The sequence below is a fragment of the Hippoglossus stenolepis genome, chromosome 6, assembly GCF_022539355.2.
Source record: "Hippoglossus stenolepis isolate QCI-W04-F060 chromosome 6, HSTE1.2, whole genome shotgun sequence".
NCBI classification, from domain to species: domain Eukaryota; kingdom Metazoa; phylum Chordata; class Actinopteri; order Pleuronectiformes; family Pleuronectidae; genus Hippoglossus; species Hippoglossus stenolepis.
In genome coordinates this window covers 652,137-669,636 of record NC_061488.1, presented here as the reverse complement: position 1 = coordinate 669,636, position 17,500 = coordinate 652,137, and the positions used below count along the sequence as shown (strand labels likewise).

The 17,500-nt window shown below is 46.2% G+C and overlaps 2 protein-coding genes across 3 annotated transcripts in view; both read right to left on the bottom strand.

The window, feature by feature from the left end:
- The window catches only part of LOC118111690 (nucleolar protein 4-like), a 95,967-nt gene extending 95,188 nt beyond the window's left edge, over positions 1-779 (bottom strand). The window contains exon 1 of one of the 2 annotated variants that reach the window (XM_035160502.2): positions 1-779. This exon is cut by the window's left edge and continues 490 nt beyond it. The gene's annotated coding sequence lies outside the window, so the exon portion shown is untranslated. The other variant, XM_035160501.2, reaches the window with a different exon arrangement.
- An 11,076-nt stretch (positions 780-11,855) lies between these two features.
- The window catches only part of commd7 (COMM domain containing 7), a 10,448-nt gene continuing 4,803 nt past the window's right edge, over positions 11,856-17,500 (bottom strand). The window contains exons 3-10 of the mRNA XM_047340231.1: positions 17,339-17,392; positions 16,034-16,136; positions 15,508-15,564; positions 15,338-15,375; positions 15,064-15,154; positions 14,022-14,071; positions 13,886-13,934; positions 11,856-12,555 (exon numbers count right to left, since the gene is read on the bottom strand). Of these exons, the coding sequence (XP_047196187.1) occupies positions 12,479-12,555; positions 13,886-13,934; positions 14,022-14,071; positions 15,064-15,154; positions 15,338-15,375; positions 15,508-15,564; positions 16,034-16,136; positions 17,339-17,392 (519 nt within the window). The 3' untranslated portion in view covers positions 11,856-12,478. The remainder of the gene's footprint in view (positions 12,556-13,885; positions 13,935-14,021; positions 14,072-15,063; positions 15,155-15,337; positions 15,376-15,507; positions 15,565-16,033; positions 16,137-17,338; positions 17,393-17,500) is intronic.

The window sequence follows — 17,500 nt, the reverse complement described above, 5'->3', positions numbered from 1 at the left end:
AGTCCGAACCTTTCATCCATTCACCAACAAGTCCAGTTCGGTTAGTAAATCCTCTTCCTCCTCCTCCTCCTCCTCCTCGGCTGTTACGCACTAATGGAAATCTGCGGACAGACCGAGACACGGATGGAAAACGCGCCGGCTGGACGTGTCTCCGCCCGGAGGAACAAAGGCTCTGGACCCGGTGGAGGGTGGAGCTGTTGGACCGGACCGGACCGGGCGGTGCAGACTGGAGCCCCGCGTCCCGCTCACACACACCTGTTAACAGCGTGGCTCTGTCGGCCTGTCCCGTGGGGGACGTCGGTCACCGCCTCCTCTTCCTCTTCCTCCTCCTCCTCCTCTTGGGGAGGATAAAAAGAGATGTGAGGCTTTCTCCTCCTGTCCTCTTCTCCTCCCCCTGTCCTCCTCCTGTCCTCTTCTTCTCCTCCTCCTGTCCTGTCCTGCCCTGTCCTGTCCTCCTCTCCTGCTCCTGTCCCACCGGCTTTTAACCCGGTTGTCCTGTCCGATCTTCTGAGCAGGAGCAGCGCACGGTTACAAACATTAGTCTCCTTCCTGCCTCCTGGTTTCTGGTGCCACCTCCTCTCTGCTCCTCCTGCTCCGGCCCGGGGCTGATGGGAAACCACCGGACACCTGTTTGAATCCTGCCCGTCTTCTTCCTCCGGTGGCAGAGCGCAGCTTCCTCCTCACGTTCACGACTCTTCCTCCTCTTCCTCCTCTTCCTCAGCAGCAGCTGTGGTCCTGAACACTAAAACACACAAACACACAATCACACTAACACACGCCCAGTGGACGGGACGTGCACGCCGCTGCAGCTCCACTTAAAAAAGCAGGAAGTGTCCAAAAAATGTCCCGAACGCGTGCGCGCTGCGGCTCCGCTGCCTGGAGGCTGGAGATGAACTGTTTCTTATTTATTCTCTTCCGCTCCTGAAGTTCTGTTCCACCTCCTCAGATGTGGAGCTACATTACAAACAGCCGTTTGAATCAGGAGCTGTGAGATCACAGTGAGCTGGAGGAGAAGCTGCAGGAGAAGCTGCAGGTGAAGCTGGAGGAGAAGCTGCAGGTGAAGCTGGAGGAGAAGCTGCAGGTGAAGCTGGAGGAGAAGCTGCAGGTGAAGCTGGAGGAGAAGCTGCAGGTGAAGCTGCAGGTGAAGCTGGAGGAGAAGCTGCAGGTGAAGCTGGAGGAGAAGCTGGAGGAGAAGCTGGAGGAGAAGCTGCAGGAGAAGCTGCAGGTGAAGCTGGAGGAGAAGCTGCAGGTGAAGCTGGAGGAGAAGCTGCAGGTGAAGCTGGAGGAGAAGCTGCAGGTGAAGCTGGAGGAGAAGCTGCAGGTGAAGCTGCAGGAGAAGCTGGAGGTGAAGCTGCAGGAGAAGCTGCAGGTGAAGCTGCAAGAGAAGCTGCAGGTGAAGCTGGAGGAGAAGCTGCAGGAGAAGCTGGAGGAGAAGCTGCAGGTGAAGCTGGAGGAGAAGCTGGAGGAGAAGCTGCAGGAGAAGCTGGAGGAGAAGCTGCAGGTGAAGCTGGAGGAGAAGCTGGAGGAGAAGCTGCAGGTGAAGCTGCAGGAGAAGCTGCAGGTGAAGCTGGAGGAGAAGCTGGAGGAGAAGCTGCAGGTGAAGCTGGAGGAGAAGCTGCAGGTGAAGCTGGAGGAGAAGCTGCAGGAGAAGCTGCAGGTGAAGCTGGAGGAGAAGCTGCAGGAGAAGCTGCAGGAGAAGCTGGAGGAGAAGCTGCAGGTGAAGCTGCAGGTTGAAACATGAAACATGAAACATTGGGAAAATCATGGGAATTAGAATTTGGTGTTTTTCAGAGACAATGTCCTGAAGTGTCCTTCATGTCTCTGTTCATGTCTGAAAACGTGTGTGTGTGTGTGTGTGTGTGTGTGTGTGTGTGTGTGTGTGTGTGTGTGTGTGTGTGTGTGTGTGTGTGTGTGTGTGTGTGTGTGTGTGTGTGTTGACACCACATGTTCCCCAAGGAGTCACCAACAGCCCCCACACACACACACACACACACACACTAAAGCTCAACGGTCCCTGATGGTCTCCAGAGTCATAGAGACATACGTAGAACAACTGCAGACCCGTCACAGCTCCACACACTGACATGAACACAACACGAGTCAAACAACACACACACACACACACACACACACACACACACACACACACACACACACACACACAGACGGAGCAGGAGGTGGCTGTGGCTCAGGGGTAAGAGCGGTCGTCCTCTAACCAAAAGGTCAGAGGTGGAGACCATTAGAAGACGTCACAGTCCCATCACGCTCTGTTGGATTGACATTGTCGTGTCTTTGAGGGACATCAGGCCCGACCTGTCTGCAGCCCCTCGTCCGTCACTGACCTCCACCAGCTGGACACCATGTTCCAGGAGACCCAGGCTGAGGAACCTGGGGGCCACATCCAAACACCTGGTCCGTCTAACAAAGTGCAATCAGCACACACACTTGTGCTGCTGCGTTCACCACAGACACACACTAATGCAAACACATTCACTATCTAAATCTAACTAAACAAAACTTTCAATGAGGAGTCTCTGTAAAAAACACTTATCCTGTACGATGTTATGACCACCACATTATTCATCTGTCGCTCTTCAGCATCAATCTTTTCCAGTTGGAACTTCAGGTTTGAACGTAGCACGACATATTGTTTTGAACTGGATCAGCTGCAGGCTCTGCTCTTCATACTGGGTTCCAGTCTGGAGATGGGAACTAGATACAACCACGTTTATATTTAAACTCAGGTTCTGTTCAAATGATAAAAGCTGAAGAAGATTTCCAGTTAAAACTTTGATCAAACGAGAGAAGGGACGCTGAGTGTCGACACAACTGTGTGTGTGTGTGTGTGTGTGTGTGTGTGTGTGTGTGTGTGTGTGTGTGTGTGTGTGTGTGTGTGTGTGTGTGTGTGTGTGTGTGTGTGTGTGTGTGTGTGTGTGTGTAGAGTTGAGCGGCCGTTATGTTTGTGTGTCATATCTGAGGCCCATGACTTTCCCCAGAGGAATAAACGATGAAGAGAGAAAGAAAAGAAACTGAGAGAGGATGGAAATAATCTTCCACTATGGGAAGTGAAAGTGTCTCACAACACTCTCTCCTCCCCCACATAGCTTTGTCTCTGCCATTGTCCAGGACGCCAGCGTTCAACAGAAGTTACAACTCAGAAATACGACTTCAGACATTAAAAAGAAATCTAAAGATATAGACCAACGAGGGGCGGAGCCTGTAGAGCAGCAGGGGGCTGGACATGACGTATAAACTCTGCTGTGGAAAGATCAGTGTTGTTGTTTACAGCTCATCCACACCGGCGTCGGCCCTCATCACCAAAAGATCTGGAACCTCCTCGTGTTTCCAAGTGGACGTCTTCGTCTTCTACGTGTACGGCTCCTCTTCTTCATCCTGAGATGTTTGAGTTCTTCCAGTTTCAGGTCACGTGTTAGAAACCTCATCAACACGTCCACCTGCTCTCTGTGAAGTGTGTCTGTCCGTTTACTTTCATCCATCATGAGCAGGTTTCTACGTTGGTTCGAGTCCGTCCTGTGTTGGGCCTCTTGGATTTCTTACTCTGCTAAACTGTCTTATTCTTCCTCTTTCTCTTCTACACACACACATGCACACACGCGCACACAAACACACACACACAGTTCGACTTCATGCACAAATGAACATTCCCCCAACACACAAACACACATGTGCTCACTCTAATTCACACAAACACATGTATGTGTGAGCTCACACATGAACAGAGCTGAGAATGAGTGCACATATATGTTAATGCAACACACACACACACAAGGACTGAGAGGTCAAATTAGTGAGACCCACTGTAACACACACACACACACACACACACACACACACACACAGGGCCCTGGCTGCCTCGCCTGGCTGGATCTCTCGGTTGCCATGGTGCCAGTCAGCTGGAGGGGGTGCGAGTGGGCGTCGAGGAGGAGGTCTGCTTCTGACTCCTGGCTGGGACACACACACACACACACACACACACACACACACACACACACACACACGTAGAGAGGCACAGTGATGTATGCAGATATATGAACAAACATGGATGTACAAGCATAAACACATGTGGGCTGCCACATAGGAACACACACACACACACACACACACGTACATGTGTGTTCTTCTATCTTAGTGAGGACACTCATGATACGTTCTCTAGCTCCTGACTCGTTAACCATCACCACTTCAGGTCGAACTCTCACCTGAACCGAACCCTTAAAACCAAGTCTTTACCCTCAAACAGATCAAATGATTGAAACTAAATCTGATAAAAACGTTTCTATGGACAGTTTGGTATTTACTTTAGATTCTAGTCATAAATACGAGGCCCAGATAAAGATATAAACTTCCTGTTCATTTTGCTGAACTTGATAAGATAATTCTTTGTGAGTCCAACTATGGGGACGTTTAGTGTTACAGCAGCAAAAAGGGAAAAGTGAAATACACACTTAGTAAAGGTAATAAATGAGCATAAAAATACATTATAAACACAAAAAACTATTTAAAAAATAGAAATATGTGTAATCTAAAAACAGAATATATACAATACAAAACTAAATTGATATAATGTTATATATGTATGATCTAGATTTTAAATTTATTTCCACAGACCTCAACAATTACTAATGAACCCAAACTGTAAAATGTTAGAACTCAAAACTACATAAAAAAGACAGAGGTTGTAATAAACTCCTCAAGTTATTGATCCTTTGGACAAACAGGAAATCCTCATAACGGAAAATGAATCGAAAACTAATAAGATAATAAATTATTTAAAAAAAACTATTTCAAAACAAATGTCTCAAATGTGAAGGATTTCCTGCAGATTTGTTACTATATGAATAAAATATGATGTAATTGAATTGTCGACTGTATTTCAGATACAAAAATATAATTGACTTCATTTTAAAATCATGTTTGCTAATGAATTAAATTGTGTAAATCTATTTGAATCTGTTTGTTATATTTTGTCCTGTTTCCTGAAGTCTTTGTTCTAACGTCACATACTTGATTGTTTTCCACTGATCAGCAGCGCCCTCTAGTGGCAGCAGACTGACGAGACGTGTTTGGTTCTGATCTGAGAAACAGAGTTTATTAAAGATGAGTCTGTTTGTTCCCTGAAGACGAAGAGTTCAGCTCCTGATTCCTGGAGGGAACAGTTTGTGATGCTGACACAGTGTGTGTGTTACTGTGACTACATTAGCACACACACACACTCTCACACACACACACACACACACACACACACACACACACACACACACAAACACACAGACACACACACTTTCACCTACAGAGGTGCCTGTCCTCCCTCTTTATTTTGTTGACAGGCTCCTGTTACCAGGTTGGTTGCTTGGGCTGATGGGGTTACCTTGGCAACCATACCCATCCCATTGTGTGGCGATCCACCCACAGTGGACCTGTCCCAAGGACACACACACACACACACACACTCTCACACAACACACTAACAGCTTCAGGTTGTTGTTTTTCAACCCTGAAACCTGAGGCCTTCACCTCACCTGTGTGTGTGTGTGTGTGTGTGTGTGTGTCTGTGTGTGTGTGTGTGTGTGTGTGTGTGTGTGTGCAGTAGTTTTTGCAGACAGAGGTGAAAACCTCCTTGGTGGATGTAATTTAATTAAATACATATCAATAACAAATTGTTCCTGACGTTAGAACCAGAGCAGCAGAGTCGGGAGGAGACAGTGAAGAGTCGGGAGGAGACAGTGAAGAGTCGGGAGGAGACAGTGAAGAGTCGGGAGGAGACAGTGAAGAGTCGGGAGGAGACAGTGAAGAGTCGGGAGGAGACAGTGAAGAGTCGGGAGGAGACAGTGAAGAGTCGGGAGGAGACAGTGAAGAGTCGGGAGGAGACAGTGAAGAGTCGGGAGGAGACAGGAAGAGTCGGGAGGAGACAGTGAAGAGTCGGGAGGAGACAGTGAAGAGTCGGGAGGAGACAGTGAAGAGTCGGGAGGAGACAGGAAGAGTCGGGAGGAGACAGTGAAGAGTCGGGAGGAGACAGTGAAGAGTCGGGAGGAGACAGTGAAGAGTCGGGAGGAGACAGTGAAGAGTCGGGAGGAGACAGGAAGAGGGATCGTCACAATCTGTCCACGGAATCTCATCTCATCTCATCTCATCTCATCTCATCTCCTACATCTGTCAACAGAGGCAGAGCATGGTATATATGGGGTTACCTGGAGGGAAACCCAGGGACTTGACTCATCAGGTGACAGGGAAGCAGGAAGTGAAGTGACAGGGAACAGGAAGTGACAAGAGTGGAATAAAAGAGGAAGTCAGATAAGAAGAAGGTCTCATCTGAGGACCTCTTCACTTCTTCAAACATATTTTTACAGACTTCCTGCGATGTCGTCTTTTTTTGTTTTATTGCTTTTATTTCTAATTACTGCTCTTCTCAGATGCTGTTATCTTTTGATTTATGCTTTTTATTGTTCCCATAAGAAATCCAGCAACGTCAACCACAGCAGATAAGTATAAAAACACTGAGTAGAACAAAGTGTGTACAGCAGAATGGAACTGAAAAAACAAACTCGTACACATCTAGAAAATGAGTAGACATATATTACAAAATACAAATGAATCGTATAAAGTTTGCAACCATAATGTTCAGGAAACAGTTGTTGTATAGATAAAGTTATTATAATTATTATATTATCATAATGTTCTTTAGATCTAAAGATAAAATAAGTTTCCACTCAGCATCTCTCTTGTGATGCTTTAGCAAAAAAACCTCTTTGATTTATCATCAAATAATTACAGTTGGAGCCTGTTGCCCCACGACTGAGCAGCGCTGGAGTGTGTTAGGCCCTGATAACGACACACACACACACACACACTGAGGGATGTGGAGTCTGTGTGTGTTTGTGTGTATTTGTTTGTGTAGGAGGCCTCTCTCACAGTTTAGGGGCAGGAAGTCATTAATTATCAGGAGCAGAGAGCGAAACCACTTTCTCACAAAATCCTCATGAGGAAAAGCTGCACGAGTCGAGACAAGGCTGTACACACACACACACACACACACACACACACACACACACACTGAGTAATGCATGTACTGACACACACTTCACACTGACATTTCCTTCCTCTGACTCGGTATATGCAGGTGTAGTTACTCATCTTTTACAGAAGAGGGTGCTCTAAATCAGGTTGCCTCAGGAAATATAAGCTCTTCTTATATATATATATATATATATATAATTTGTTTTTACAAGCTAGAGTTATTAACGTCACCAGAGTTTTCTTCTTGTACTCTCACTTTGCAGTTAGAGCTTTTTTATTTATTATTATTTCATGTTAAAGTAGCAGAATTCAAACATTACACTGTTTCCCTCCAGTGACGCTCATCAAATCTCATTAATGTTGAAAAACAACACATTTATGTTGTTAAGTGATTTACTGCAAACATCTCAGGATGAAGAAGAGGAGCCGTACACGTAGAAGACGAAGACGTCCACTTGGAAACACGAGGAGGTTCCAGATCTTCTGGTGATGAGGGCCGACGCCGGTGTGGATGAGCTGTAAACAACAACACTGATCTTTCCACAGCAGAGTTTATACGCCATGTCCCGCCTCCTGCTGCTCTACAGGCTCCGCCCCTGCTGCTCTACAGGCTCCGCCCCTCGCCTGGATGTCCCCACATGTTCCTGTTGGTGTGAACGAGTCGGACCCAACAACCTGCTGCTGCTGCTTCACAAACACTGACTACACAACATGTCCAGAACCAGTTGAAGCCAGCTCCATATGGGGGACTTCAGTCTTCAGTTAATGGAGAAGCTGCGTGTGTTTGGACCGTGGGAGGAAGCTGGAGAACCTGGAGAGAAGAACATGTTAACTCAACACAGAACAAACCATCTGAAGGCAGAAGAACAGACTGAATAAAACAATTTAAAATGACAAACTTGGTGTTGGTGTGAAGAGAAGAACGTTGAACGCCTCAGTCGTCCTCTCCACCTTCAGGCAGGAGCTGAGATGGAAACTCTTCACTGACCCTGATGAACCCTGTGTTCTTCACATTCACTGTAGGTTCTTCACACTGGTGCAGAGCCGGGAGGTGACGGCTGACTTCCCCACAGGACGTCGGCAGTGAGGACGGTCAGATGGTCTCATACTTCCACCGATCACTGGATAAAGAGAAGATTATTGTTTTAAACCGGTTTTAATTGTTTGATTTTTGTTACGACAACTTGAACTCAGCTACTTCTCACACTGCTCCTCTCGCTGCGGATTGTAAAACATGTCGAGACACAATCTTCTCTTGAGACCCTTGGTCCCAAACTCAGGACTTCTGAAAAACCTCCCTTCTGGGTTTTGTGTTTCTGCACCTGAAGATAGAAGAATCGTCTCCAGCTCCTTCTCCACACGATCAACACAGAATATATTTCCCATGAAATAAATTTACCATGGAATGAAATATTAATACTTTGGAAACTCAAATATTACCACGGCACATCGTTGGTACCTCTGAAATCACTGTGGTTCCTCATCTCTTTTCTGAGGAACTGCAGACTGTAAACACTACTATTACTATACTCGACACACACACACACACACACACACACACACACACACACACACAGAGTTGGAGGTGGGTATTAGAGCTGCCACGTTATTCCAGATGACTTTGACAACCCCCCAGATGAAAGCGGGAGCAGATTTACACATGTCAGGAACAGAAACATACAAGCTGTAAATAGCTGTTTTTAATTCTTCTTGTTTTTCTTGGCACGGCGACGCCAGCCAATGAAAAGATTAAAGAGTATCAAGGTTCACTGGAAGTCAGGGTAATTTATGTCAGCCTATTATTATTAATGAGGTGGAGCACATGTAACACAGGCCACGAACATTGATGTGAAACCTCCCCTGGGCTCTGAAAGGCTGGAAACCTCGAACTCTACCCGCAGGTCCTGTCTGAAAGCAACAGAAGCAGGAGGAGCCCTTCAGAGCCAGTGTCCATCCTGAGCCACTGGAGAAAGATGGAGGTCCAACGACCACACCTGAAAAGCACATGACCGTCCACTGGTCACATGGTGTAAACAGGAAGTAGATGTCTCCTCTGCAGCTGGTTGCTTAGTAACAGAAACTCCTCTGAAGGAGGAGCAGTGACGGTGAAGAGTCGGAGCAGGGATTTCTGTTCTCTGAGCGACGACGAGGTGGAACAGTTACTGACAGAAAGTGTTAGCGACGCTTTGTGTTCACCGCTGGTCGTCGAGTCATGTGACTGATAAGACCACAAACTCCAGGTCCAGAAAGTGAAGCCAAGTGTCTGAAAGCTGTCTTCTGTGTAGTGACCAGCAGGGGGCGACTCCTCTGGTAGTTTCTATAGAAGTCTATAGAAAGTGACTTCTCACTTTATAACGTCAGTAAACATTCAGGAGTTTCTGTCTCAGTCTCTAGTTTCAAGTCTTCTTCAAACAGCTGATGTTCATTTAGTGAATTATGATCATTTAGAGTCAAACAGACCATAAAGCACCGGGTGTGTTGGGGGATACCACAGAGTGATTGACAGCTAGTACCGTCCAATGGGTGCAGGTGTAGGTGGGTGTGCAGTGTCTCTCAGTCAGGCTCCACCCCCTGCTCCTCAACATATGGTTACTTCTGGTAATAATAACTTTCTGGAATAAATGTGAAAACTTTCGGAAATGTGCGTCTTTCAAGAGACACAGGAAGCTTTAATGTGTCAGAAGGGACAAAAGGTTGAAGGTTCCAGTCCAGACATTTCTGATCTGAGAAAAGTGTCAATCTGATAAAGACCATATGAGAAAGTGGGTTCTCTTCTGGGTGAGTACTTCACCATTAAGAATCCAGAACAGTCTAGTCTGTGTAGAGCCAACATTTACAGGGGATCAGATTTCCTTCCTGAGGGAATCTAAGGAGGGTGAAGAAAGTAAGCCGCTGATTTACAAACACGAGCGGTGGAGAGAAGAGGCGGAGACGACACCTGAGTCCTAAATGACTATTTCAGGAGTGAAAACGAGCAGCGACGTGTCCGAGCGATCCCAAACCCTCCGGGCCGACAGATTCCTGGCAGGACTTCTATGCACTTGATGGCAAGGCAGATTGTATTTTTAAAGGTGAAGGTGTTTTTTAATCTTGCTGCTAATTTGGGAAAATACCAACAATACAGACCTTAGTTTAGATGGCGGGGGGGATCACAGGAGGGTCACAGGATGTGATGTCGTGTTTCTTTATGACCAGAAGAGGAAAACCTAAACCAGGGTCTTCCCATGTGGCCGGAGGCGTTGTGTTTTCAGGTCGTCCCTGTGAACACGACATCTCAACAACCAACCTTTTGGTTCAGGTGGACGGAAAGGTCAAAGGTCGAGGTCACGGTGACCTCACAAAACATATCTCAAGTCTGTCTTCAGGAAATTTCTTCAAATTTATATTTAATAACTATTTCAAATATTTATATTGATTTATAGAAATTATTTCAGATTCTCATTTAAATCCGTCATCTTAGTAAATTCTGCTCTGAACTGAAAACTTGACCTCCTCTCTTCTTCTTACACATGAATGAGATGGAGCCCAGCAGAAGAGAAGAGCCGGCGTCCTGTGATCTGATCTGAGCACATTCCAGACAGAACGGTTAAACATGAAACATCCCAAAGGGACAGAAACTCAAAGTTAAGTGCCAAACTAATTACTGTAAAAGAGTAGAAACCAGGACTAGTCCACACATGAAATCTGCCTCGGGGGTTTTATTTGGTATCTAGAAAGGCTTCATCACTGCCCATGTTGTCAGTCTATAATCTCTTATCTAAAATCTATTCATATATATATATATATAGCAGCAGGTTGTCGGGTCCACTTCGTTCAAACAGGAACATGGGGACATCCAGGCGAGGGGCGGAGCCTGTAGGAGCAGCAGGAGGCGGAGCCTGTAGAGCAGCAGGAGGCTGGACATGACGTATAAACTCTGCTGTGGAAAGATCAGTGTTGTTGTTTACAGCTCATCCACACCGGCGTCGGCCCTCATCACCAAAAGATCTGGAACCTCCTCGTGTTTCCAAGTGCGTCTTCGTCTTCTACGTGTACGGCTCCTCTTCTTCATCCTGAGATCTTTGTGTTCTTCCAGTTTCAGGTCACGTGTTAGAAACCTCATCAACACGTCCACTCGCTCTCTGGGAAGCTTCCTGACTCTACGCCTCCCCCCCCCGTGACCCCAGATAAGTGGTGTAGATAATGAATTATTATTAATTTTACTAGTTTGTGTAAATAGAACTTAAAAGAGTGGAAAACAGTACAGGATAACTTCTGTTATGACTTGAAAATATATTACCAATTAAAACAATAATTGAATTAAATAATTACAACGTTGTGCTCTTTTCTGCCCCCTGGTGGCTGGCTATAGGATAGGTCATAAGCCTCTCCTCCTCCATGTTAGCAGATGGGACATGGACCAAACAAAACAAAAAAACTCAAAGTAGATGTTAAATATCATTTGTCAAAGATGGTTTCTGTCGTCTTCGGTAGTTCTTATCACTGATGTTCAAGTGTTCATGTTTCTGATCACAGACAAACGTGCATATCTGAGATATGTTGATAGCGTGAGGATGTGGAGACACGTCGGCCATTTTTATTTACATTCTATGATTATGAAGAAAAGATCCTCATGATTTATTAAAATTTATTTAATTTAATTTATTTAAGCCAAGAAACAACTGAACAGGTTCGGTTACTTTAACTTTAAAGTTTGATCAACAGACGAAGACAAAGTTTGATCATTTAAAACCAAGATTCATTCACAAAGTGGGTTTGAAACAGACGAACTTTCACCAGAGGAAGAAATTCAGTGAATTATTCAAAACACAAAGCGAGTGTTTCTTTCTTATTCATGTTTATTTTGAGATTATTAAAGAATATGAAAATTTACTATTTGTGTTTAGTTTCAGTCACTGGCAGGCTGGCAGTGTTACACACACACACACACACACACACACACACACACACACACACACACACACACACACACACACACACACACGTTTGTACAGCTGTCTTAGTGAGGACACTCATTGGCATAATGCATTCCCTAACCCTAACCCTGATTCTAACCCTTAACCGAACCTAAACGGGGGCGGCTGTGGCTGAGTGGTAGAGCGTTCGTCCTCCAACCAGAAGGTCGGTTCGATCCCCAGTAGCCCATCTGCATGCTGACGTGTCCTTGGGCAATATGCTGGACCCCGAATTGCCCCTCATAGAACCCAAAACGTTCTGCTAATAGATGCACTGTACGAATGGGTGTGTGGCTGAATGGCAAACTGTACTGTAAAGCGCTTTGAGTGGTCATCAGGACTAGAAAAGCATATCAATTTAAACCATTTCCACCTAATTCCAACCCCACAGCGGTCTATAAGAGGAGGGTCACAAAGTGAGGACCGGCCGTAGGTTGTAGACTCAAACTGGTCCTCACAAAGACATCTGTACAAGAGCACGCACCCACTCAGCTGAAACACTCCATGCTGGCCTTGGCTCGCTCCATCTCGTGGAGGAAGTTGTAAAACTGAGGGAGTGTCAGCTCTGGAGGAAGAAAACAGGAAGCAGTTACCAGATAGAACAGACGGAGGTGACGTCTCTATGGTAACAGACAATTAATACAAATACAATCAGTTTTATTTCTCTTTTCAAAGTTTAGCATCGACATCAAAGGTTCAACACTTTTGTTTACGGGGGTAAAAACTCTGAAGTGCTCTTTAAAAGGACATTTTCTCTGGAAACTAGAATGTCCCTCGCAGAGCTCGTACCTCAGCCAGTCCTCTCAGGTTCAATCAAGCTGCACTAAGCTACACACTGATAGAAATCACTTCTCTCAAAACGTCTGCTCGCTTTAATCAAGATCCATCAATTATAATCACAGCAATCAGTGAAAATGTCAAAAAACGTCTCACGACGTTAAACAAAGAACAAAGTTCCTGGATCGGCTCCTTTACGGTTCTGCAACAAAAACGCAATGAATTCTTTCTTGACTCGTTGATGAATAAACTCAAATCTGTTTAGTGAACTTATGTCTATCGATGCTTTCTGACATGCACTCGCTCCTCAGTTCTCTGGATCTTCTCTGGAGGATCACACTCAGTTTGTCTTCCTCCTCCTGAGCTCCTGTATAAAGTCTAGATCCAGGAGCAGTGTGAACACAGCAGAGGATCCTCCACTGATTCACTGAGTGGGGGGGGGGGGAGCTTCTAACACGGGACACAAACATGAAGAAACTAAAACAAAGATCTCTGGTGAAGAAGTGCTGACTCACACGATGAAGACACAGACGAAGATGTGAAGAGAGTTTGTGGTGATCAGAGCTGAAGGTGTCAGGTGATGTAAACATGATCACATGACCTCTGCAGCAGAGGTCACACGTCACTTCCTGTCTCTGTCTGCTGCACCCGGCTGCCCCCCCTCCCACCTGAACCATGAGGAGGATCTGATGCTGTGAACGAGTCTGGAAACAGAAAACCTGCTGCTGTGTTGTTCAGCTGTGAAACACTAACTCTCATGTTGTGTTCTACACCGGAAGCCGAGGCGCTGGAAGAAAAACACGTCTGTTTAAAATACCCCCCCACAGGATTGAGGATGTAGGCGGAGCTGTTCAGAGATTTCCAGGCAAACTTGTGAATAGAGACGTCGTCGTGTCTGAAAACGGCTTCTGTGTGATTCGGTGCAGCTTGATTGAATTGAGACGATCAGGCCTTTGTTAGAGCCAATCTGCTGCTGACTCATATCTGACAGCTTCACATCCTTTTCTGCTGAATCATCTTATTGGCTTCATTTTATCGAGGTTCTTTCCAAACACAATAAATTACACTGAGGGGGAATTTGTCCATAACGACACAAACTCACTCATTAACTCACTCACCCATGTAGACGTTTTCAGTGGAATTCCCCTTTCTGACCACGAGCTTCAACTGCAGGAGGACAACAGAACCAGGACACATGTCACTGTGTGCGTGTGTGTGTGTCTGTGTGTGTGTGTGTGTGCAAAGCTTTCATACCTGCAGATAGATGTTGCCCACTTTCTGTGTCTCACTGGTGCCAACAGTCACTGTAGGTTTCAGAAAGAAACTAGAGTTACTGTCCTGTTTCATTTCCAGACTCTGAAATCTAACGAGTTCATCTTTGAGTCCCAGTGAATATTTGAGGGAATCTGAAGACATTCCCTCGAGGTGTTCTGGAGAACATGAAAGCCTCATGCCTCTGACCACTAGGTGTCATCGCTGCGGAGATATAGAAACATCATGATGCTTAAATACAAACTGACGAAGAAAACCGCGAGCAACAACAACAGGTTTCTTAAATTTAATACTTTGTGTTTGCATGCAGCTCCTCATCTGTGTGTGTTCTTTGTTAAGAAGATGTGCACAAACTCCGAGGACCTGCATGAGGTGGCCCGTGTTGAAAACCACAGGTAGAGGCCATTTTGGATCAAAGTCTCCACAGACAGCATCTTCTTCTTCTGACGTTTTCAATGGCGGTTGGCAAACGACTTAAAGGTGCATTACCGCCCCCGTCTGGAAAGGAGTGTGAGTCAGAATGGATATTTACCTAAATTCTGTAAAAGAGTCCGGTGTGTTTTTTAGAAACCTGAATATTTCCTTTATCCTGCATCTCCTGAGTCCCTCCGTGATATTTCTCTGAGACTTAATGTGTTTCTTTGCAGTGAGTTTTCAAGTGTCTTAATATGAGAGGACAACATGCAGAGACACGCTGTCTTTAGCTGACTGGACGTTTTATGGCCAAGCGGCTCAGTGACGTCCAGCAGCCGCTCCCTGTCCACTGTGTTGTAATGTTCTATCACCTGTGAGTCATTAGCTCCTGTGAATTAACAACCAGGCCTGATAGAGACCCATCGACTTTGGGCTGTTCATCCAGACTGATCCTAAAGCTTTAGAAGAACATGAGCTGTGCTGAGGATGACGTGAGGACATGAACATGTAGAGGAGCTGTGAGAGGAGACAGAGCTGCAGCCACACTCGTCTGCACAGACGTTAACTCACACGGATCATTTAAAAACGCTGTGATTACTGTTCGTCTCACCTCCAAACTTCCACTCCATGTCGACCAGCTGGTTGACCATCAGCGCCTGACTGACCGCCTGTCGGGACAGCGCCGCGTAGTGCTCCGCCCACTGCAAAACATCACCGCATGTCAGAAACACTCCTGTAGCTGAAAGCTTCTCATGGAACAACCAGAAGAAACCCGTCATCATCACAATGTAAAGGATGAACATCGGGAGATTTTCTCCATAAGAGACGAATTTATGAATGTTTATCATTAATCATGAGCTCTTTTAAGAATTGATGGGCGTTACCTGCTGTGAGAAGTGAGCCGCCTTGTCCTCGCTCAGTCCTGAGGAAACAACACACGCAGCAGGTTTGAGTTCACGTGTTCAAACTGAACCCTGAGTTACAAACACCGAGGGAACATGTGACTGTGGCAGCGACACCCTGCGTTAAACTGGAGGCGGTCCGCGATGCGTACCTAACGTCACCAGGTCTTCTCCGATCAGCTCGGCTGCCAGGTTCTTCTTCAGGGCTCCTGGTGACCAAACAGCAGAATCTGTGTCACTGAGGGAAACGTTACTGTAGCTGCAGGTTCCCTTTAGACATGAACTGTCACAGCTGTTCCGATGTGGCAGAGACACGGAGGTTTTGTTATTAGAGTTTTTCTCTTATTCCTCTTGATAACTGACCATTTTATCACCTTTGAGTTTGACAGCAGAAGATGAACCAGTGACCCAAAGATGCAAACATCAGGTTCTGGCTTCGGCGAGTTTCTACTAAAGCTACGTCCACAACGAGGTTTACTTTCAAAACGTATCATCTCTGCTATGTTTACACCTGGTCAGGTTCTCCAGATCCAGACACTTCTGGAAACGCCGTTTCACAACTTACGATGAGTTTGAGGAGGCACCAGGTCAGATGTTATTCTGGGTAACAGAAGATGTACACCAGATTCCATCTAACAACAGAGAATAGGTGTAATTGGATGTGTGTGTCGCTCTCACCCTGCGGCACCAGGAGGACGCTCTTCATCAGGTTCCTCAGAGGACCAGCGCTCATCCCCTGTTCCCCTGCAAACTCCGTGAGCTGCTGCATGAACCTCTCCGTCTACACACACACACACACAACAAACACAACACACACAACACAACACAACACACACACACACACACACACACACACACACACACACACACACACACACCACACCACACACAATAGGACAGACTTGCCTTGGTTCAGTTATCAAGGGTAAAGTGCCATTAACATCAAAATAGTGTGTCTGTGTGTGTGTGTGTGTGTGTCTCTGTGTGTGTGTGTGTGTGTGTGTGCCTGCCTCTCTGTGTGTGTGCGTGTGTGTGTGTGTCTGCCTCTCTGTGTGTGTGTGTGTGTGTGTGTGTGTGTGTGTGTCTCTGTGTGTGTGTGTGTGTCTGTCTGTGTGTCTCTCTGTGTGTGTGTGTGTGTGTGTGTGTCTCTGTGTGTGTGTGTGTGTGTCTCTGTGTGTGTGTGTGTCTCTCTGTGTGTGTGTCTCTGTGTGTGTGTGTCTCTCTGTGTGTGTCTCTCTGTGTGTGTGTGTGTCTCTCTCTGTGTGTGTGTGTCTCTGTGTGTGTGTGTGTGTGTCTCTCTGTGTGTGTGTCTCTGTGTGTGTGTCTCTCTGTGTGTGTGTGTGTCTCTCTGTGTGTGTCTCTCTGTGTGTGTGTGTCTCTGTGTGTGTGTGTGTGTCTCTCTGTGTGTGTGTCTCTGTGTGTGTGTGTGTCTCTCTGTGTGTGTGTGTGTGTGTGTGTGTCTCTCTGTGTGTGTGTCTCTCTGTGTGTGTGTCTCTCTGTGTGTGTGTGTCTCTCTGTGTGTGTGTTCTCTGTGTGTGTGTGTGTCTCTGTGTGTGTGTCTCTCTGTGTGTGTGTCTCTCTGTGTGTGTGTCTCTGTGTGTGTGTGTGTGTCTCTCTGTGTGTGTGTCTCTCTGTGTGTGTGTGTCTCTCTGTGTGTGTGTCTCTGTGTGTGTGTGTGTCTCTGTGTGTGTGTGTGTCTCTCTGTGTGTCTCTCTGTGTGTGTGTCTCTCTGTGTGTGTGTGTGTGTCTCTGTGTGTGTGTGTCTCTGTGTGTGTGTGTGTCTCTCTGTGTGTGTCTCTCTGTGTGTGTGTGTCTCTGTGTGTGTGTGTGTGTGTGTCTCTGTGTGTGTGTCTCTGTGTGTGTGTGTGTCTCTGTGTGTGTCTCTCTGTGTGTGTGTGTCTCTGTGTGTGTGTGTGTGTGTGTGTCTCTGTGTGTGTGTCTCTCTGTGTGTGTGTCTCTGTGTGTGTGTGTGTACATGCTCACCTCTTTAGGCTCCAGCAGGAACTGGAACAGAATTTCAATCAGACGGTGAAACTGCTGCAGAAATAAAACCAAATAAATGTTATTTTTCACAAAGTTTTCAGTTTGAATCTCCTCAGAAGATTCATGACATCCATCACAGCTGACTGAGCAGGTTCCCACTGA